Source organism: Fundulus heteroclitus, unplaced genomic scaffold (assembly GCF_011125445.2).
Source record: "Fundulus heteroclitus isolate FHET01 unplaced genomic scaffold, MU-UCD_Fhet_4.1 scaffold_48, whole genome shotgun sequence".
In the NCBI taxonomy this organism is placed as follows: Eukaryota; Metazoa; Chordata; class Actinopteri; order Cyprinodontiformes; family Fundulidae; genus Fundulus; species Fundulus heteroclitus.
In genome coordinates, this window is record NW_023396901.1 from 2,454,988 (window position 1) to 2,478,306 (window position 23,319).

The following is a 23,319-nucleotide window of genomic DNA, read 5'->3' on the forward strand; positions in this document are numbered from 1 at the left end:
CTTCCCTTCTCTGGTATTTTTACCATTTCACTGAAAAAATGGGCTGAACTAACTGCACATAATTTATAGATTAATCACTGTAAAGGTGGACAGACATAAAAATGTTTTTTTTTTTCCTTTCTTAATGATCAATGCTGTGAAGGTCAGGAGGTGCAATAAAGTAGCTTAACCCTACACTGTAAAAAAAGTCAGTAAAATATACAGCAAAACACCGTCAAAGAGCAACAGTAAAAGACCGTGAAACCAAAAGCGGTCTTTTACTTTAATAAATACATTAAATAATGATTAATCAAGTGACTGGAGAAAACACTGAATATTACGCTAAGAAAATATAAAACTCACAGTGATTCGCTGTGAAAATTAATAAATATGCATACATTTTAAAAGAAATTGTCGTACAGACAAAAATGTCCAAAAACATTAATTTTTACGACATTATTTGGATAAAATCACAGGTTATTGAGTTTTGCACATTAGAATTTACAGGAAATACTTGTTGATTGTGAAGCAAGCACAAACTTTAATTTTAAAGAAGCAAATGGTTTAAAATATAGTCCATTGTAAAAATGCCAAAAGTGCAATTTTGTAAAAACGCTAAAAGACAAAAAAAGAAATTGACCTTTGTTATAGAAAACATTTAATCTCCGCTAATGACAAGATATTCAAATAAACAAATTGCACCCTTTGTAATGCTTCTTAATTTTCTGTTTCATTTTTAAAGAAAAATGAAAAAATAGAGTATGATTGAAGAAAGTTCTTGTTACATCTCTCTTTGCAGGTGATTAAGCAGACTGAAAGCGTTCTATTATTTTCTCCCTTTTATCTCCTCTTTCTTTCACCTTTTCTTCATTTTATTTGCTCTTCTACTTACTCACTGTAGTGTCCATATAACTTGAAAAACTCCTTGCATGAATTATAATAAAACTATTTACATACATAAATCAAGTGAAAGTAAAATCTGTTGAGCTCTTTTTGGCATTAAGACAACAATTCTTATTGCCACATTGCCGGACAGGACACTGTTAAGAAAAAAAAAAAGAATATGAGTTCTTAAAACTGTAAATGTAGATAACGTTTTGTCTACTTGTCTTTTATTTGTGCTATAGAAGTTTTGATATTCATTGCAAGCTAATATTACCAATGCAGAATGCACACCTACTTGAGGGCCCCCAAGACCTTTTTTTTTCATGAGAAGTTATAATTTCTACATGATCAAAGATAATGTCAAAATATGCACTCTGTTATCATAAATCTTAATTACTACACTGAGATAAAAATTGTGTGTGCATGCAAAAAAAATAAAAAACAATTATTGCTCTTGGGGACCCTCTTGTAGCCCTTGGATCTTAAGCAGATGCTAAGTTTGCTTCTGCCTCGGGCCGGCACTGAATATGCAGATTCCAATGACAACAGCCCCATTTCCACACAATTCTGACTTAACATTGTTTCCCCTGCTCTTTTATGTCTCATGTCGCCTTTGGTGTGTCCATTTTAAATCTAGAGTTGGTGTGATGGTTGCTGATTTACAGCTGAACAGCTGTTTTTACTATTTGAAATCACATTACAAGTCTTTTACTGTGACACTGTTTGCCCTACCTTAGCGGCAAGGGGCGTTGCTCATGAGATGGTGACGTCACGTGCGCGGTACGCCATTGCAGAGCGCTCAAAGAAAAACATATTTTCCCTCCTCTTTTTCAAAGCTGTTATCCAATTAACGACCTTACTGAACGTTTCCACCAATAGGGTGTCGCGCTGCTAAGCTGTGCTTACATGCAGGCTCTAGGCACAAAGCCACATTATCCATCTGAAAAAAAGCCCCCTGCATGACATAATGCAGCTATCTAATTAAAATCCCTCATTGTTGGCTGGAGTCTGGTCACTACTGGTCAGTATGGAGGCTCAGTGGTTATTATTGCTCTCAGGAAGAGCAGGAGAGAGTCTTCTCTGTTTGTACTATATTATCTCTGAGAGGCTACCCCTCAAAGCTGTGTTCAGAAATACCTGAAGCCCAGCTTCAGTGTGTCTTTCTGTGCAAATCCAGCAGACTCGCTGATAGCAACATACCTACAGACAGGGCCCCAAAACTGGCTCTAGTCCAAGAATTTCAGTAAACAAATTAAATAAATGAATAACACATTAAACTGATGTGCTTCTTTCAAATGTTGGTATATTTTTGAGCAACTTTGGAACCAACTTCCTAAGGAACAAAGTAAAAGAAGTAGCCTTGCAGTAATCAGTCCAATAGCTCCATCTGTCAGTTCTTCACGCAGGACTATAGGTGGGTATCATAGATTTGATTTGTTTGAAGGCGTCCGGGCCACCGTAGTGCTCCAGGGTCTGCAGGGTCTCCTCGATCAGATCGCCGATGCTCTCTCTCTGCCGCCGGCTCTCGATGGCATCTCCCAGGTTTCTCTTCTTGTTCTTGAAGAGGTTGAACACGGGCAGGATCCGCTTTAAGTAAGGCACCAGCGCCACACCGACGCCGTCCGCGGACGCCACCAGGTGCTGCACGATCCGCAGGGTGGTGCACATCACCTGGTGGTTTTTGGTGTTCATGGCATTCCGGATGGGGATGATGAGCTTGGGCACGACGGGGAGGATCTTGGGGCCTCCGCGCGTCAGCATGTCGTGGATCCCCTGCCGCGCGAGGAACTCGTAAGGGTATTCGGTCTCGCAGAGGCCGTGGAAGAGCAGCGGCAGGTAGTACTGGTAGTCCAGTTTCTCGATGTCCACCTTCCACGCGATGTTCTTGCCTCTGCTGTTGTAGTCCACGGCGATCGGGAGCTCCCTGCGCTCGTAGTAAGTCCGGAAGGTGGTGGGTTTGGACGACAGTGGGTGAAACACCCCTGTCGACGGAGGACCCTCAACCACGGAGTTCTTCATGAAGGCCTTGACGGTGAAACCGTCCGGTTTTGCCTTGCCTTTGGTTCTTGACATGTCACAGCTCCTTTCGCAGCGGAGCCGAAGAAGCCAGATAGATGGGAAAAAAAGGCTCCGATAACGATTTAATGCACAACTTCAGAGCTGTTTACTTTCTCACCGTTGCTATGGAGCTGTGGACGCTGAGGAGGAAGGGCATGTGGTTGCCATAGTGACAAGAATGCGCGTCCGTTGAAAGAGCGACGCTAAACTTCCTTCTTGTCACGGTATCACTCCGCCGTGTGCAACATATAGTTCCCACAAAACGCGTCTCACCAGCGATCATTCGGCTTTGTTTCTAGACCACTTTTCACACAGTTCAGCGTGACACAAAACGCTTTACCCTGCATGGGCGATAAATAGAGGGGCACATTTATAAACAGTACAAAAATCGATAAAATAAAATTCAATTAAACAGCAATAAAATAGGCCTACAGGACAAATCGATCAAAAATTATTGTAGAGGCTGAATAACTGTGTGTGTGAAATGTAAACGTTTCATCTCTGAAGCACAGACCATGAAATCAAACATAGAAACAACTGAAACAGTAACATATTTTTATTAAAATTACAAATTACCAAATAATGATATGGTTGCAAAAGCTGTGGTAATGCAAAATGGCAGCAACAAAAGCAGAAATATAATTTCAAACAGTGTAGACGGCAAATGAAGGGTTTTCAGTTTAAGTGGCAAAAGATTTGCATTAGTAGCAGTATTTATGCTTTTAAGATGAACAGATTAACATTCAGATTAATCACTTTAGAGTTAAGTCACCCAGAAAATGTCTTAACTTTGTTTGTCAACTTGAGGCCCTTCCTTTCGCTCTCTGCATTTCTCACCCTTTATAAAACCTTTCTCAAGCCACATTTGCATAATTTGCAGAAACAAATTTCCAACTTACCTTAAAAAAGTTAGAAATCTTCCAAAAGCAAATCATACATATAAGCAAGACATACCAAACATACCACCTTCAATATTTGGAATGAGCTTGATGAGAGGTCAAATTCCATCTCCATCTCAAAAAACAAAAATGCAACTCAGATCAAAGGATTCCTTTCCTGACTATATTGGGAAACTTAATTAGAGATAAGTTGATTGGTACTCCAGTGTTAATTCTATTTCATTGAACTTATTGATTTATTACTAATATTGTTATTTGCCAATGGATCTTGATTGTGGCAACTATTCTAAAACAAAACTAGAATGTCGGAATAGTTTGTTGTCTATTGTGAGTTTGTTTGTACAGCGTTGTATTCAGATGGTGCAGACTTCTACTAAAAACTTTTAATAGCTTCCCACAATGTGTTGAATTTCATGTCTAACGTGTGAATAAACTAAACTATATATAATCTACGTGCATATAAACATAGCAGAGCTGCAAAGCATAGCTGCTTTGAATGAACAGTCAAATGTAGTAAAGTAAAACAGCATTAATACCAAAAGAAATAAGGAAAAATTGCAAAAAAAACATTTGAATATAGTATGACAAAAATGTTTTTACAGGATTCACGGAAAGTTGGGAAGATGAAAAAAAAGAGAGAACATTATTTTGAGTTTTAAGGAGATCTTAGCTTGATTTGTTACATAATGAAGGCAAGGCAAATTTATATAGCACAATTCAGTATAGAGACAATGCAAAGTGCTTTGCATGATTAAAATATAGGAAAATAAAACAGAATAAAAGCAAGTAGGGATAGAATGTGGAAACAAAAAAGAAATGAAGGAATGAAAGAACATAACAGGGTAGGTGTAATTTTGGTCAGCAAAAATAAAAATTTGAACAAAATCTAATGATTGATTGTAAAAGCTTATGTTGGAGGGAATGAACTGATTTTAACAAAAGTCTTGAAGGAATACCATTGCCATTTTTCTCTTATAGACATGATACAAAAGAAACAACAGACAACAGCTGTTTTAAAATCTTTTTATACCCTATAATAGGGTTTTTAAACTTTTTTTCCCTATCCACAGTCTATTTTGGTGTCTGACGATAATGCATCAAAGCATTTTAATCCCACCGTCATAAGAAATCATAAAAAGAGGAGGAAGGACATCTTGTCCTAAGGATCAACGTCGGAATACACCAATTTAGGAAAAACGCAAACGGCATCCCCACAGGATTTCAAGTCTCAGCACACCAAGTCATCAGTGAGTGCATCAACAAAGCATCTGTATTAAAATCCAGGTTTGACCTTCATATATTACTTTTATCAGTCTATTGAGGCACTTATTCCGAGAGATATCATAATAAAAAAGTCCTTAAAATGAATGAAAGATTTTATACTAAAAAAGTTTTGATTTAAAACAAATTCATAAAAGTCATACATTGGCTGTTTGTGACAAAGTTTTCCTTCGCTGTATTTTTGGGGGATCAGAAACTGAAGAGTTTGCGAACCACTAATCTATCCGGTCTAAAAATGTAAAATTTAGAATTAAAGATATTTAAATACATTTGAGATTTCCTAATATCCCCCAAAGCATCTCTTTGATTAAAATGCAAACGAGAGCCTAACTTCAGTTTGAGCTTTCTCGGATGTACAGCAGTATTAAAGCAAGTAAAGTATTATAGCAAGTAAAGTTTCTTGCCATAAAACGAGTTACATCAATATTTAATCTCATTTTGGGATTAATAAAGTATCTTTGAATAAAACTGAATTGCAGTGCTTACATGCAGGCTCTAGGCACAAAGCCACATTATCCATCTGAAAAAAAGCCCCCTGCATGACATAATGCAGCTATCTAATTAAAATCCCTCATTGTTGGCTGGAGTCTGGTCACTACTGGTCAGTATGGAGGCTCAGTGGTTATTATTGCTCTCAGGAAGAGCAGGAGAGAGTCTTCTCTGTTTGTACTATATTATCTCTGAGAGGCTACCCCTCAAAGCTGTGTTCAGAAATACCTGAAGCCCAGCTTCAGTGTGTCTTTCTATGAAAAACATGACATAAAAATTTTTCAAGAAAACATTTCAAACTTCTTAAAGAAGTATCAATTAAGAACATTTTAAAAAGAGTCATGGCTGTTAGATCTTTTAAGGATACAATAAAAAGTCTCCAAAAGTTGTATTTTGGAATAATACATTTTCAACATATAAAGCTAAATACTAGCTTGTGTTTGCTCTGTTGTTATTCACACATCTTGTTGCTACACAGTTGAAAGTGGAAGTTGAACAGAGAAGCTGATAGAAAATGACTACTCAACACAGAAATGAAGAAACAGGGATCCAACCGGACACTGAAAGGACCTAAAAAGTGAACCTAACACAAAAAGCTACACGATGAAATAAAAAATCTAAACAACTGCACAAGGAACAGAATCTAAGAAAGAACCGAAACAATAAGGAGCCAAAATGGTCCAAAATCAAGATAGCCAACAAAAACAGTGGCTGCAACTTATGACACATTCCTGGGTTTATGGGGAGCAACAATTGCTTCTCTTAGGTCATTGTTGATGTCTTTCCTACTTGGCATTATGCTAACAAATCTCCATGCTCCAAACTCCTAAAACTCTAGGAGCATTTAGGAGTCATTACAGTTAATGAAATGCATTTCACTACAGGTAAACACACATTTTTCAGGTTTAAAAGTTTAAAAAAATGAAATCGAATCAAATTCATAATTCAATTGTTCTATCAGTAGAAAACAGAAAAAAAATCTACAACGCTATCAAGACACAATAGTCCACCTAAACTAATGTAACTATGTGAAGAGACAGCGATCAGGTAAAAAGAAAAAGCCTGGACACCACATCAATCCTGAGCTTCAATAGAGAGGTTGGGCTCAAACAACCACTTGTGTTTTTATTTGAAAATATCTTTGATCATTTAATACAAATCTTGATTTCATCTGTATTTATTTCAACCAATGAATGTCTGAGTCTCAAATGAATGTTAAAGGCTTACCCTTATCTTACCTCCCTTTGTTGTTGCGCTTCACTAAAGCTTTCCTGTTTTGCCACAGGTAATTGTAATCTATGCACACAGAAGTTCCTGAAAACGGTCTCAGTGGAAACTGGTGCTACCGCTGATGGTTATTTTATCATCTGTCAATGATTAATATTCCTGAGGTGGAGCTAAACCTCCAGGCTCCTCAAAGCACACCACTTCTTTGGTCTCTCACTGTGCGGCAATCTAATCATTAGATTGCATAATCCATGACACCATTACACATATTAGTAACACCAGCCACCCAAAGGTTGATCATTGTTTACATATTGGAGTCTTTTTATATTAAAGGAAATTAAAACGAAATATCTGCCAATAAAAGAGGACATTGTGCATCACTCACCAGATCTGAATGTCATGAATTGAGTTTTTGGTTGTTTGTTTTGGACTTTTCCAGACTTTTCTTGAATCACCCCTGCCGCCTCTTAGCCACCACCCTTTCAGCTCTGTCCACTCCTCAGCCACTGCAGCTTTGTTTATTTTGTCGTTTACTAAATATTGCAGATTGGTTTTGATGTGAGTTGCAGTTAATGGATTTTAATTTTGTAAGTCTTAGGTGCAGTACCATACCATCTTTATTTATAAAACGCTTAAAAACAGCCAACAGCTGAAACAAAGTGCTGTACATTGCTACAAGCTAAAACACGTCCATTAAAAAATAAATAAATAAAAAGACAATGCATGAAAACACACAAACGGGACAAAGAGAGGCAGGGAGGGTTGCCGACCAAGCATCTTAGTCCAAAGAGGCTGACATTGATTAGGTACATGAATGTCTCCCCTGAAAATAAAAGACTATAGACTTGGTGATGATAGAGCTCAGGGAGCTGACCATACAGAATTTTAAATCCTGAAGATTAAAACACAAAAGGTATCAGGAAGCTAAAAAAGAAGAAGCTTATTTGACTGTTTTTAGTTCATTGCCAAAATAAAATGTTTGTTAGGATACGCTGCTGAACAACTGAGGGTCAGAATAGTCAAGATTAACAGCTGTTAAAAGGAGGGACAATACAGGGACATACACAGTCAAAATATTCTCTTTTTCATTATCAACTATCCCCACTACACCACACACAAATTCTTTTTTGGAAAAGGGTAAAAGATGTGGTCACTTTATTTAGTTTTATCTTGTTTATTTTTCTTGTAAATAGACTGATTTTATATAGTGCTTTTCTACTCATACGGACCCCTCAAAGGGCTTTGCACTACATTCACCCAATTGCACTCACTAATGAGTACACTGATACAGAGATCAGTAGGCAACTTGGGGTTAAATGCCTTGCCCAGGGGCACCACAAGAGAAGCAAGAATCAAACCCACAATCTTCTGATTGCAAGACAAATACTCTAGTCACTGAGCCACAGTTTGCCCATCCTTCTCTAGCCTCTCTGTGTGACCCTGGGAGGGAGTCAAAGTGACTCAGCTTAAAACCTCAGGTGTGCCTTTTTTGTTTGCTCAGTCAGGAACCAGTGATGAGTGTTTAAATCACGGACACTTGGCAAATGAAAAAAAAAATTCCCAGAAGCTAGGTTTTGTGTATATATAAAAAAATGTGCTCAAAAAAAGAGATTTATTTTTAAAATGAAGCAAACAAATGCAAGATCTGTGAACAAAATACAGAAATACAAAGGACTGTAACAATTAAACGGTGTCGCAGGTTATTCTTGTAAAAAAAAAATGCAAGAAAAAGTCCTAAAAGTCGCACAACCAATTGTGGGGTGGAGAGGTTTATGGACTTCCTCTCCACTCTCCTCAACCATATCTCACTTCCACCGTCTCCTTTGATACCAGTTGCAGACGGCTCCTTTGGCCCTTGAATGTCCCACAACTCCCCCACATGGATGAGCCCTTGCCTCCGTAGACTCCTGTTCTCTGGCCTCGACTGGTGCCAGGTGGGACTGAAGCACTTGGAACGGGGGAGTCTTTGCACAGCAGACAGACCCTGACCCTGGGCCTCTTTTCCACAATATTGTGCTTCAGTCATGACACCTCCGGTCGGGAAGATAATAGTTGTTGGTTCTTTTAAATTTCCACATTTAAGATTCATAATAGTAGTTTATTGTCAATCAAAACATATGTTGTCCACTCGCGTGTGCATGTTAAGAACTTTCAATACTTTCTAATAATGTTTTGATACATTAATTGCAGTTATTTATTCTTAAAGCTAGGGTCGGCGATTTTTCCGGAAGTTTCCCCAAGTCTCTGTGAATAGCCGTGCATAAGCTAAACCGGCTTACCTCGCCCTTACGCTCTTCAGAGGGATTGCATCTTTTCATGAAAGATTACCACAACCTCCTGGCGTATTTGTTGTTATTTTGATGTTTTATGCTTTGTTTTTAATCAATTTGTTAGTTTAATGGAAGTACATACTGCGCATGTGCAGCAGAGGTTAAAACAAGGAAGCGGCTGACGGGCATTAGCATCTCCCAGCGAAACAGTCCAGGATTAAGTGAAAGAAACCTAAAAAAAATGTATGATTTCTGTGACTACATAATATATTTACTACTTTCTGGATGGAAGGACCATTTTACCCAGTATTACAAAAAGTGTTTCTGAACAGGATTACAAACTATAGCTTTAAAGATGTATGTAAATACTTCCTGAATGATATCATAGTTCCTGCATTAATGGGTTAATTTATCATGGGGAGTATGAATCACTTAAATAACATAGTTGTGATTTGTAGATTAAAGAGTGTCTAAGTATTACCTGTACTATCATGAGTCAGATAACACCTTGCAGCTGTTATTGTCTTTTAAATAAACCTGGGTCAGGTGTGATCTGTGTCCTCAGGCCCTCAAAAAAATCCCCCCCCAAAAAAACACAGTCTGGGTTCTCAGAGCAAAGCTTTAGCATTTCTCTGGTGTGCATGCCCAAACATATTCCACCCATTTTTACATCCTCATAAATGGCAATTTACCTGGATGGGTAGTTTTAGTCATGTCCAGTCAGCACAGTCAACACAGGGTTGAGACAGAGGCGAGTCACGAGTTCCTGCATTGCTGAAGTGTTGTGTTAGCCGGGGCTGGCCTGAAACGGTTGAGCAACGACTCTTTTCTGGTGTGGCGTAATTGACCTTTCCACAAAGCTGTGATGACAAATAGGCCGGTTTTTCCTTCACATTTTTAATGACCTCATGACACAGGCAACCGATAAAAAACAACAAACAATAATAGGTCATTTTGTACAAAGATCTGTGGACAGTCACTTTAAAAGTCTAACCTAAACATGGACTTCAAAATTAAATATATGTAAATATCTATGAGATATACAAGCAGGGAGCTGTGATGTAAAATCAAGTTGTTTTTTTACACGATCGAATAACTGCACAGAAAAATTTTACTTTGAGCAATTTCTAAGATAAGCTGAAATGAGAGGCCATAAAAATTAACAAAGGTCTCTATGGAGAAGGGGAGAAACATTGAAAATGGCTTTACTTTGAATAGCAATGCTGGGACCAAGCTTCATCAGGATCATTGTGGCATGGCACTCTGCCTTGTGTTCATCACATGTCATTACTTTTATTTTCATTATTCCTTTTTTTTTGTTAAATTATGCAGGCCAGGTGTGTGTACCCCCCTCCAGAAAAGCACCACGATGAAGACCAAGCCTTATTGCAATGCATTGTTCAACACTAATTTTATTGCTTCATCTATACCACAATTTGCCTTTAATTGTCTTTTATGGCCTCTTGCTCTTGTTGCACCGGGAGCTCTCCCTGAACTTTGATGCATGAACCCACAGAAGCCAGGAAGCTCGAAGCAACAAAGGAATAAATTTACCCGGCAGCGGCTCAAAATCCCTTGAGTTTACGTCAGTCAAAAGTAAGTTACAGGAGTTCAGACTTTGCGGGCCTGAAGTCGGCTGCAGAGGCAGCTGAAAGGAGCGGCGGCTCTGGTGATCAGGTCGCCGTACGCTTGTCGAAACTGTCTGTTCATGAGCGCGTACAGGACGGGGTTAATGCAGCTGTTGAGCCAGGTGAGGTTGGCGCAGAACATGTGCAGCATCTGGGGGGCGCGGTTGTTTTTGTCGGCTATGTTCAGTAACATAAAGGGAACGAAGCAGAACACAAAGCAGAGAAAAACTGTGAAACACATGCGGGTCACTCGCTTGAATTCGCTATCATCTCCCGAAGTTGTGGCGTGAGAAGCGGGAGCAGCGGTCCGGGTCGCTGGCCTGTCTTCTGATGACTTTAGGGGTGCGGCTGAGCTCTGAGATGGGACAACAGCCTTTTCTTTCTCGTTTGTGCTTTGGTCTGGTTCTACTTGGCTGCTTATCTCTGAGCTGCATGTCTTCCCCACACCACTTTCCACTCCGCTGTCATCCGTCCCCTGAGCTGACAGAGCAGGTTTCTTCCTGGAAGAGTTTCGACTCAGCCGGTAGCGGAGCAGAGCTTTTGATGCAATCCTGACCTTCCTGTAAATGAGCAGGTACTGTTATTACAGTTTTTATAGATTGCTTTGACCTGTTTGAAGAAACTGGCAACCTCTCAGTTTTCAGCATCACCATCTCAGCAGAGCAAAAGACACTTCTTGCAAATGAGTTAACCCATTTTCATTGGTTTGACTCATTTTCCCCACCCTTTTGCAAAACAGTTAACGCAGATGTCATTCAAGCAGTCCAAACTCCATTGCTTTAGCTGTGGTAGCAAAACAGAAACCATATGTTCCAAGCTCTTAGAAACTTCTTGCTCAGAATGAAATCACTGAAGCACCTGATTGACACTTCTTTACACAATTTTTCAATTTGCAGTCAGTTTGCAGGCTTTACGTAAAAGGTGCCATGTTGTGTGTTGTTCTTTGCAAGCATGGATGGTCTAAGGCAGATGAGAGTCAGAGTAAAAGGTAGATGGGTCAGGGGAAGAAGATTATGAGGAAGAGGAGTCCGTGTACGAGGTGGCAGTGTAGCTGGAAGGACTCAAGTTACAGATGAAATTTGGGCAACTATGATTGATCATGTTGTAAATCATGGCCTTTCACTTAGAGGGGCGGGACAAAGAGTCCAAACTTCTTTCAATAGAAACAAGGTTGCATCCATGGTAAGAGTTTTTCAACAGGAGAACAGGTATTGCTGCTATACAGTTTATACATCTGTGTCTATTCCTATAGAGGAGTTCTTCAGTGCATGGAGATGGAAAGTATATGATCACCGCCCCTATGAGCAGATGCCCTTGCTCAATGCAATGTCTGCTGCTGCACAAGATATAGATGCAGAGGCATGTCAAGGAAGGATCAGGCATGCAAGAAGATTTTTCCCTAGGTGCATCGCAAGGAAAAATATTGAATGGGACGTAGATGAGGCCATGTGGCCTATTCGTCAGGACAGAGTGGACTAGAAGGAAAAAACAGCCCTAGTATTTTCTGTTGGAATCTGTCATTTTTTGGAATATTTCATTTGTTTATCTGGAAAAAAAGAATGAAGAATCAATAAAATTTGCATCACAACATATTTGCTTCTGGATAAATTTTTTTTGCAAAAAGGAAAATTTGATTACAAATGACACTGCCATGTAAGCTGCGTACAGTCTTTGGATACAATGAACCAGCAATGCTGCACTGATTCACATTGAGTGAGGTATTTTGTATTTTGTTGCCCCTTGTGTTACGAATGATTGGAAGGGCTCAAACATTTGTGTGCAAGTTGTGTTGTTTGAGGGCAAAATGTGCTTTTGGATCATATGTTAAATGTTTTGGCAGAGTTGGAGCCTTTTGCAAACAAAATGTTTAATTTTGACCATTGGTGCCACTGTTTAGACCTCTGCGTTAACTGTTTTGAAAAATGTGGGTTTTTAGTTGACTGCTGTGTCAAAGCAACCAATAAAAACTGTAATGTTAAAACTGGGTCTTCATTTTTATTAATATAGGAAAAATAGTCACAATTTCAACCTGATCACGTTTTTAATATCATCATCAATGGGTTTTTTAAAGATAAAAGTGGGAAATAGGCTGTCAATCTTAAAATGCCTACCAGTTGGCAATAGATGGGTGAGCAAAGCCTGCCTTCTGAGCCTCCTCTGCTGCATCAATCTTCTCCTTGCTCGGATTTGCCTCCTCAACTGCATCCCCTCCTCTTCAGCCTGCTGGTAAAGCTGACCAACGACCGAAGCAAAAGTAATATTGCTCGTATCGCTCATTTTGCTTCTACAAAGTGCTGATTTTTAAAGAAGATTCAATCGCCTCTGCAACTACACCAATTACAACTCCCAACAAATAAATTCACGCTATTGCTGGTTTTATACCCACAGTTCTGTAATTATTTTAGATATTTTTTAGACTTTTTAGAAAATAATTTAAATAAAAAACGTTTTCAATAAGATATGATGGTGTAGTGTATAAATAGTTTTGAACGTTAAAGGAATGCTCAAGAGCTGTGGGTGTGATGACGTCACGAGTATACTTCTGTTCCAATGCACAATACGTGCTGCGTGCTCGCGTTCTCGTCAAGTCCGATCTTCCTGTGTTCTTACCGAGAACAGACTTGACGAGAACGCGAGTACGGACTCGCGTTCTTGTGAATTGAGAAACGGCCGTTGATTAGTTAAAAGAAGCCGGACGTGTGTGCCTCATCTCATCTGTTATGTGCAGCAGGTCAGTAAGCGTCTTATATTGTTGGCTTTCAAGAGTTAAACAGATTATATGTTTGTGACTTGACTAGTATGTTTGAATGAGGTTGTTTCTGATGAGTACTTTTGATAAAGGCCTATCAAACGGAGCATATTGCTCTATGTTAACTCATACTAATGCTGTCGGCATTGGGTGTAGTGTGTTAAACAACAGAAAGACTGATGAATTCATTAGTGATGGTAAGATTATGTCTTTTGACGCGCTGAGGCTTTCCATCCACTCATGTGGAGGCATCAGGTCAGTTCATTAGCTCTGCGGCGCCACCAAGCGGATAATAAATATATAGCAGGCAGTGATCGACGACATGACTTCGGTTTGTGAAGCTTTAAACGGAATAAATGAGCGATGTGTGTGATGATAATAAACAAATTCTTGTCATGATCTTCCTATGATCCTAATCTGTCTTCTTGATGCAATAGCTGAAGTCAAAGGGAAAGACTAAGGGTCGAGGTTTGTGATGCAAATCCGCTTACCTTGCTTTGTAACTGTGCTTATAATGATGACATTTATAGGTAAAGCCTATTCAAGTAAAAAATAAATAAATCTATTTTACAAGCTAACACAGAGCAATTATAAACCTTAGCGGGCGGGGAAGTGAACCTATGACTCACCAGTGAATTGCCGTAACTTAACCACTACACCAACAGAAATCATCTGGACACAGCTGTCACAACTGGTTTATAAAATATCTTTTAACAGGTCACAGATGAAGTGAGTGAGCGAGAAGAGCAACAGCAAGTTTATATAAGTTGGGCTAAATATTTTTTCTGTTCCAACACTCTTCTTTCTTGCCGATTAGCTAAAATTACATATTATTAATAATAATAATAATAATAATAATAATAATAATAATAATGCATTTTATATATAAAAAAGCTCTCACTCAAGGACAATGTACAGAAAAAGCAGTGCTATATAGATAGAACAACAAACAACATCAAGTGTAAAGGAGAAACTGTCAGCTTTGGATAATATAGGTTTGGTTTTTACCAGGAGGATCTCAGTTTTATCATTGTTCAGTTAAAGGAAGTCGGAATTGAATATTGCAGATGATGCTGAGACAACAAGATGTGATGGGGTAATTGGACATGTTTAGCTGTCCCTTCGACTGACGCGCAACCCGGTGACTAAGTTCTTGAATCAGTCACGTGGTACGGCTGGCTTTCAAGGCTTCAGTCGTCACCACCTACGTCATCAACACAAGCCTTGATGTGCGCTTCATAAAAAATCTGGCTGCGTCCGAAAAAGTCTAATTGGTAAGGACCCTTTAGCCAAAGTGGAAGTGCATCAGCGGTCGCCATGATAGGTGCTGTCCGAATAGTGCAGTCAGTAAGGAAGGAGATAAAAAAAGGAGGCTGCATGGGTCCCATCAAAGCTCCTTTAACATAGGGAGCTGGTGATGTCCCTTACTGGGGCTAAGGAGCCATAAGAAATCCCACAATCCTTTGCGTGACATGACCTATATGCACAGCCGTTCTCATGGAATTAACAAAAATATCCGAAGAGGAGAGAGTTCATATATTACATGACTTGTTGGTCATCCATGTGGATAAGAGGCCTTTAGCCATCTCCACCTTTGTTGTCTGCAGGAAATAAGATCCGATAGTGCAACAGTGTGTCAGCAAAGTTTTAAATTAAAGGAAGCAATGAAATCACCAGCTTGGATGTGATGACATGTAATTTGTATATATACATATGTTAACCGTGAAAACTAAACCGGTCATTTATGTGTTACACATTGTTTATTTTTGCATATACCAGTAATGCATATATCTGTTTAACAAGACAATAACAAGCAATTGGACCTGTTACTGTTTGAACTAGAAAGTCTGTATAAGTTCATTGGGAAAGCGTAAGAAATAACACAATACAAAACAGACCTCTGTATATTTGTGCGTGAGTAAGTACCAAACCTAACTTTCATTTTTTTGTATTTCTTTTTCGGATGGCTGGAGGCCCAGATTTGGCTAGAATCATCCAGCTGCGTTTCCGTCAGGTTATGACATACAAGTTAAAGGCTGTCTGAAATCAGCACAGCAGTCTGAAGCTCCTTTCCTTCCCACGATAGAGTTCTTACTGTTGACCCCATGAAAGGTCAAGGAACAGGAGCTAGGAGCTATATTTAGAACATTTTGGACATATGCTCTGAAGCATCGACACACTGGACACATCACTAGAATTAATTTGAATCTCTTTCATTTTGCATTTCCAAGAAACCATTTTCATACAAAATTACATTGTTTTGCTAGTGTTGGTTGCAGAAAGTTATTGTTTTATGGTTTATTGCCAAAACGGGAGACACTATATGGTAGTGTAATCTGAGTTTATATTGGCTGCCCATGTGCAAATCTTGGCGAAGAGACACGCCATTAAAGCAGCGTTACACTTTTTCTTGAGTTTGGTAGACATAGCGGTGTCAAAGGAGACAAAGCTGCTATGAAGTTTTTTAAAACCGTGGGAACAGTTAAATGTTAAAATGGAAAGGGCTGTTCATATGTGCTGAATAAAATTGTAAAAATAAAACAAATTAATATTTTATGATGTTAAGAATAAAAACATACAAATGACCGGCCTGTTGCACTGACTCCCATCATGATGAAGTGCTTTGAAAGGCTGGTAAAGGAACACATCGTCTCCAGTCTCCCCTCAACACTCGACCCGTTCCAGTCTGCCTACCGACGGAACCGCTCCACTGAGGATGCCATCTCCTCTGCTCTTCACCTGAGCCTGGCACACCTGGAGGAGAAGAACACCCACATGCGGATGCTGATCCTGGACTTCAGTTCAGCGTTCAACACCATCATCCCACAACATCTGGTGGGAAAACTGGAGCATCTGGGCTTCAACACACCCCTACGAAACTGGCTGCTGGACTTCCTCACCAACAGACCTCAGTCAGTCCGGGTCGGACAGAACACCTCTGATGTCATCACCCTCAGCACGGGCTCCCCTCAGGGCTGCGTCCTGAGCCCCCTGCTGTTCACCCTGATGACACACGACAGCGTCCCCAGGTTCACCACCAATCACATCGTGAAGTTTGCAGACGACACAACGGTGGTGGGCCTGATCAGAGACTACAACGACCAGGACTACAGAGAGGAGGTGGAGCAGCTGGTGGACTGGTGCAGAGACAACAGCCTGATCCTGAACGTGGAGAAGACGAAGGAGATCATCGTCGACTTCAGGAAAAACCGGCCTCACCATGCTCCACTGCTCATCAACAACTCAGCGGTGGAGGTGGTCAGCAGCACCAAGTTCCTGGGGGTGCACATCACGGACAACCTCACCTGGACTGTGAACACCACGTCACTGGTGAAGAGGGCACAGAAGTGACTGTACTTTCTGCGGAGGATGAGGAGAGCCCGCCTGCCCCCGCCCATCCTCACGACCTTCTACAGAAGCACCATAGAGAGTATTCTGACCAGCTGTGTGTGTGGTGTGGAGGCTGCAGTGCCTCCGACTGGAAGAACGTGAGGAGAGTGGTGAGGACAGCAGAAGGTATAATCGGGGCTCCTCTTCCCTCCATTAAAGACATTTCATCGCAGCGCTGTGTGTCTCGAGCCCGTAACATCATCAGGGACCCCTCACACCCCCACCATGGACTGTTCTCCCTGCAACCCTCTGGAAAGAGGTTCCGCAGCTTCCGCTGCAGGTCCACCAGGTTCTGCAAAAGCTTTTTCCCTGCTGCCATCAGACTGTTGAACTGCTAAACTGCTGAAGTATAAAAATGGACTGTGTACCACACTCGACTCGCTGATTTGCACATTTGCACATTTGCACATTTGTATCGTATCCTGCAAAATTGCTGCTGCACCTTACCCAGAAACGTACTGCAAAACTGTTTACAATACAACTGTCTACTTTTAAATCACTGCTGCACCTTACTGCATATTTGTTTACATTTGTTTTACATTGTTTACATTTCAACTGCCTACTGTTCACTGCTGCACTTTATCCGGAAGTCAATTGAAACATATCCTGCAAGTGACTGCGATTTATCACTGCACTTTATCCTGTACTGTAATTCATTGCAAGGTATCCTGTAGAGTTACTGCAATCTTTCTGAGCTGTGTGAAAACAAAATTTCGTTCTGTATGCACTCTGTGTATACAAAATGACAATAAAGTCTTAGTCTAAGTCTAAGACCTAAGACAAAATGACAAGATATTTGAGTTGGGTTTACTGAAATTCAAGTTACTGTAGTATACATTTCTAAAGCTTTCTGTAAAAAGATGTAGTGATGTGCTAAAATTTATTCTGCTAAATCGGGCTTGCTAAAAACACTCCTGTCCTTTTTAAAGGATATTCTGACCTTCTTGTTATTGTGACTTGACGCCTATCTGTTGTAGCTCCGTTATACCTGAAGTAGCCTGTGTCAAGTGTGTTCACGTAGGTGTGGTTTCTACAAAGAATAAAGCTTCTTGTTGACATGATAAAAGAAGCTCAACGTGCGTCTCATCTGTTCTGTCCCACAGCATCACGCATCAATTGACGGGTGACAAAGTTGGGGGCCCGTCCGGGATAGTGCCTCCCGCTGGACTGGTGCCATCTGTCAAATAACCATGAATACCTGTTCTGTGAGCCGATGACCTAAGTGCAAGACTTTTGGTGTCCAGAGATGGCCGCCCTGCATGAGCTGCATTGGAAAATCCAACAGCAGCTTCACCAGCTGGTTAATGAGGCCAGAAGAGACCTGCTCCACCAGCTAGCAGGATCATGCAAAGATGAGGTGGGAGAAGAGGTGCTAAGGGAGGATTCGACTGAGGTGGAACTCTTTGACTTCATTGTTGATTTCTTAAGAAGTAAACAACTGAGGAGCTTGGAGGACCGTGGGATGTCTCGTCTGCTGGTATTTCGTGACCTCATTGATGAACTGCAAACACCGCAGGAAGCAGAGGCCGGAGCCCAGCACCAGTCGGCAGATGAAGCGGAAATAGCATCTGTGTCCGAGACTGAGCCGATCGTAGCAGCACCCATCATAAACAAGAGAGTCTCAACACCAGTGGTTGCAGTTCAGGTAAAGGGTTGGTAAAACTGACAGATGTTGCTGCATTACCTCCACGTACAGAATTTTGGGCTCGTGGTGGTCAAATCTTAGATTCTGATACAGACGTGAGCTTTAACTGCTTGTGTAAGGAAGTTGATGACGGTCTAAGGCAGGGCTCAGCAACCTTTACAACCCGCAGAGCCATTTCTGCCCTCGGTCCAGCTAAACAAATTTTGTTTAGAGCCACAAAAGTTACACATCTCTTTGAAACAAGAGCTTGTTGTTATAGTATACTATAGTAAATCTGTTTAAATATCTTCAATTAAAGATCAACAGTTTTATTATTTAACTAACAGTAGTTTTATGTTTAGGTTTAATACATTTTCTTCAGTTGGACATAATTTTTATAGCAAATGGCATCAGAATGATGAAAAAGCAAGTCGTTTGCAACCTACTGACAAAAAGATACTTCATTTATCTATAGTAAAATATTCCATACACCATTAGCTTCTTTCTTTCTGGAAATGTGCATATATTGCACAATTCATGCTTAAGCTAGCAATTTTAAATTACCTTTATACGGAGAAAAATTGACCAATTTTTCCTCCCCCACATTTTTGGTCTTTTTAAGTTTTTGAGAGCCAAAACTGAAGGTGTAATGAGCCACATGCGGCTCTGGAGCCACAGGTTGCAGACCCCTGGTCTAGTGGAAGGTTTCACAGAGCGTGAGGTTACTAGAACAGTGCTCAGAATAATTAAAAGCAGTACATTCAAAGACATGCATATCACCAAAGATAGTCTGACTGTGGCTGAGCTGAAGCGTTTTTCCCAGAGCACACCTTTAAGATAAGAGAAGCACCAAATTATTCTAGGAACTGAGTAATACAGCATGACAAAGACAGCCCACAACAGTTTATGTATGAAACCGTGTGTATTGTTTGGCTCTAAAGTAAGTACCGGTTCCAATATGACAGATTGACACATGGCAACAGATTTTTTAGAAGTTATTCTGTTTCCATGTGGATATGCACATTTTAAATGAAATAGCTTTTTATTTTGTGCTTTATTAGCTTATTCTGTGAATTTAAAGGCTAGTGGAGCCAGGTGTTCAGGTGTATGTAAGCAGGACTGGGCCTTTGTTCAACATGAGGTACTGGTTGAGTCTGGGAATTGATACCTATGTTGTGAGCTATGCAGTTTTAGACTTTATTATACAAAAAACAGAAATATATTTGCATTAGTCATTTAGGAGTGCAGAGGGTTTAAAACTTTACAGTAATTGATATTGTTTGCAAAGGGACTGATATCAGAATTCTTGGACTTGGATACAAATTTTATCACACCCTAAGACTTTTTTTCCATGCTCTAAACAAAAAACTATACTGTGTGTTTGTGTGTGTTACGTTATCCGTGTGCATCCTATTGTCTGTCTCAAAGGAAATTTCACCATGGTAATGCATGGTGACGATAAAGATTCTTGATTTTTGATTCTTTATTTCTCGTCACTTATAAAGCTTGGAATAATGACCTTAATTATATTTTATTTTCCTACAGACCAACATAACAACTTTTGAAGACGGCACAAAGCCGGAAATGAAGAGATTGGGACTTGACTCTTACCAGTGCCCGTTTTGCCCGAAGGTTGGGCCATATCACAGGCTAGTACCGCATTTACAAAGCCACCAGAGGGCCTGCATTAACTATGGAGGTATGTCCATCTATATATAATCACTAGAGATGGGAATTAATAAGATTTTAATTATGGCAGTAGTATGATAAAATACCAACCATACTAACCCTGGCACATTATTGATTCAACCTGAGAGAGAGAAAGAGAAACATCCAGACATTGTGGACTCAGTTGCTATTTGGGTCTATATTATATTCATGTGTCCTTTGAGCTTCCAATAGTGCTTGAAACAATGATACAATCGTTTTTGACTTTTAGCTCAGTTTGAGGCTCACTCGTTCAGTCTGCAAAATTTTAGGTTTTATATGCATAGACCCTCTGATCAAGTACAAATATATTCTGGCAAAGTTACTGCTCTGAAAATGTATCAATGCATGCATGTACAACACTGGTGTTTAAAATACATTTCTTGTCATTCTTTTAAGGATATAGAGTCTACAAATGCCACCTGGGTTGTGTGGCCTACGGTCATTATCACTGTGGCTTTTGCCCCAGAATTATTATCAGAAAAGAGTACTTCTTCACTCACTTTAAGAAGTGCCTATGTCTACGCCGAGCAATGGCAGTGGCTGTTCCATCAGCGCTGCCTGTAGGGACCACGGGTCAACCAGCGTTGCCAGCAGGGACCACAGGTCCACCAGCGTTGCCAGGAGGGACCACGGGTCAACCAGCTTTGCAGACAGGGACCACGGGTCAACCGGCGTTGCCAGCAGGGACCACAGGTCCACCAGTGTTGCCAGGAGGGACCACGGGTCCACCAGCGTTGCCAGCAGGGACCACGGGTCAACCGGCGTTGCCAGCAGGGACCACGGGTCCACCAGCGTTGCCAGCAGGGACCACGGGTCCACCAGCGTTGCAGACAGGGACCACGGGTCAACCGGCGTTGCCAGCAGGGACCACGGGTCCACCAGCGTTGCCAGCAGGGACCACGGGTCCACCAGCGTTGCAGACAGGGACCACGGGTCCACCAGCGTTGCAGACAGGGACCACGGGTCAACCGGCGTTGCCAGCAGGGACCACGGGTCAACCAGTGTTGCCAGCGGGGACCACGGGTCAATCAGCTTTGATGCCAGGGACCACAGGCCAACCAGTGTTGGCGCCAGAGACTAAGGCTTTTGAAACTTGTCCCATAGCTCCAGCAGCAGCAGCGGTGAAGACCCCCAAAATATTGCCGTCAAAGCACAGAAAAACCAGATGTTGTTTGTGCAACTTGGAACTGCTACAAAAGAACCTGAAAGTGCACATTCAGAGACAACACTTATTAAAAACACCAGACATCACGGCAAATCACTCTGTGGAGTTTGTGTGTTGTGACGAAAAAGAGACGTTTATACAGTTTTTATGACGTACCCATTACATTCATGTCCAAAGGCATAGCTGGCATGAGAAGTAACAGATTGCCTGTCAATTGGATGCATGCAACAGATTCTAATGGAATGAAATATGTATAAACATAAATGCACAGCCGTTCTCATGGAAATTAACAAAAATATCTGGAGAGGAGAGAATTCATATATTACATGACTTGTTGGTCATCCATGTGGATAAGAGGCCTTTAGCCATCTGCACCTTTGTTGTCTGCAGGAAATAAGATCCAACAGTGTGTCAGCAAAGTTTTAAATTAAAGGAAGCAATGAAATCACCAGCAAGAAGACAATAACAAGCAATTGGACCTGTTACTGTTTGAACTAGAAAGTCTGTATAAGTTTCATTGGGAAAGCGTAAGAAATAACACAATACAAAACAGACCTCTGTATATTTGTGCGTGAGTAGGTACCAAACCTAACTTTCATTTTTTTTGTATTTCTTTTTCGGATGGCTGGAGGCCCAGATTGGCTAGAATCATCCAGCTGCGTTTCCGTCAGGTTATGACATACAAGTTAAAGGCTGTCTGAAATCAGCACAGCAGTCTGAAGCTCCTTTCCTTCCCACGATAGAGTTCTTACTGTTGACCCCATGAAAGGTGAAGGAACAGGAGCTAGGAGCGATATTTAGAACATTTTGGACAAACCCTCTGTTTGGATTACCTGACATATGCTCCGAAGCATCGACACACTGGACACATCACTAGAATTCATTTGAATCTCTTTCATTTTGCATTTCCTGAAACCAATTTCATACAAAATTACATTGTTTTGCTAGTGTTGGTTGCAGAAAGTTATTTTTTTTTATGGTTTATTGCCAAAACGGGAGACACTATATGGTAGCAAAGCTTGGCGAAGAGACACGCCATTAAAGCAGCATTACACTTTTTCTTGAGTTTGGTAGACATAGCGGTGTCAAAGGAGACAAAGCTATGAAGTTTGTTAAAGCCGTGGGAACAGTTAAAGGTTAAAATGGAAAGGGTAGTTCGTATGTGTTGAATAAAATTGTAAAAATAAAACAAATTCATATTTTATGATGTTAATAAAAATAAAACATACAAATGACCTAAGACAAAATGACAAGATATTTAAGTTGAGTTTACTGAAATTCAAGTTACTGTAGTATAAATTTCTAAAGCTTTCTGTAAAAAGATGTAGTAATGTGCTAAAATTTATTCTGCTAAACCGGGCTTGTTAAAAACACTCCTGTCCTTTTTAAAGCATATTCTGGCCTTCTTTTGATTGTGACTTGACGCCTATCTGTTGTAGCTCCGTTATACCTGAAGTAGGCTGTGTCAAGTGTGTTCACTTAGGTGTGGCTTCTACAAAGAATAAAGCTTCTTGTTGACATGATAAAAGAAGCTTAACGTGCGTCTCATCTGTTCTGTCCCGCAGCATCACGCATCAATTGACGGGTGACAAAGTTGGGGGCCCGTCCGGGATAGTGCATCCCGCTGGACTGGTGCCATCTGTCAAATAACCGTGAATGCCTGTTCTGTGAGCCGATGACCTAAGTGCAAGACTTTTGGTGTCCAGAGATGGCCGCCCTGCATGAGCTGCAGTGGAAAATCCAACAGCAGCTTCACCAGCTGGTTAATGAGGCCAGAAGAGACCTGCTCCACCAGCTAGCAGGATCATGCAAAGATGAGGTGGGAGAAGAGGTGCTAAGGGAGGATTCGACTGAGGTGGAACTCTTTGACTTCATTGTTGATTTCTTAAGAAGTAAACAACTGAGGAGCTTGGAGGACCGTGGGATGTCTCGTCTGCTGGTATTTCGTGACCTCATTGATGAACT

General features: G+C 40.6%; 3 protein-coding genes across 5 annotated transcripts; 1 reads left to right on the top strand and 2 right to left on the bottom strand.

Annotated features, from left to right (window-relative positions):
• Positions 1-2,145: 2,145 nt before the first annotated feature.
• On the bottom strand, positions 2,146-3,038 carry LOC118560776 (parkin coregulated gene protein homolog). The gene has a single exon (XM_036132207.1). The coding sequence runs from the start codon at positions 2,935-2,937 to the stop codon at positions 2,263-2,265; it is 675 nt and encodes a 224-aa protein (XP_035988100.1). The 5' UTR covers positions 2,938-3,038; the 3' UTR covers positions 2,146-2,262.
• A 6,989-nt stretch (positions 3,039-10,027) lies between these two features.
• On the bottom strand, positions 10,028-13,789 carry LOC118560755 (G-protein coupled receptor 84-like). Its single transcript, XM_036132165.1, has 2 exons — positions 13,748-13,789; positions 10,028-11,293 (listed from the first exon to the last, which is right to left on the bottom strand). Exons 1-2 carry the CDS (start codon positions 13,787-13,789, stop codon positions 10,700-10,702), a joined length of 636 nt encoding a protein of 211 aa, XP_035988058.1. The 3' UTR covers positions 10,028-10,699.
• On the top strand, positions 13,330-21,619 carry LOC105939882 (nascent polypeptide-associated complex subunit alpha, muscle-specific form). 3 transcript variants are annotated; one of them, XM_036132217.1, is made up of 4 exons: positions 13,330-13,447; positions 17,959-18,500; positions 20,025-20,178; positions 20,586-21,619. In XM_036132217.1, the coding sequence occupies exons 2-4, from the start codon at positions 18,102-18,104 to the stop codon at positions 21,503-21,505; spliced, it is 1,473 nt and encodes a 490-aa protein (XP_035988110.1). In that variant the 5' UTR covers positions 13,330-13,447; positions 17,959-18,101; the 3' UTR covers positions 21,506-21,619. The 3 variants fall into 3 exon arrangements, with proteins under 3 accessions (XP_035988110.1, XP_035988111.1, XP_035988112.1); XM_036132218.1 differs by lacking the exon at positions 13,330-13,447 and having other exon boundaries at positions 18,134-18,212; positions 18,284-18,500; XM_036132219.1 differs by lacking the exon at positions 13,330-13,447 and having other exon boundaries at positions 18,134-18,212; positions 18,287-18,500.
• Positions 21,620-23,319: the final 1,700 nt, after the last annotated feature.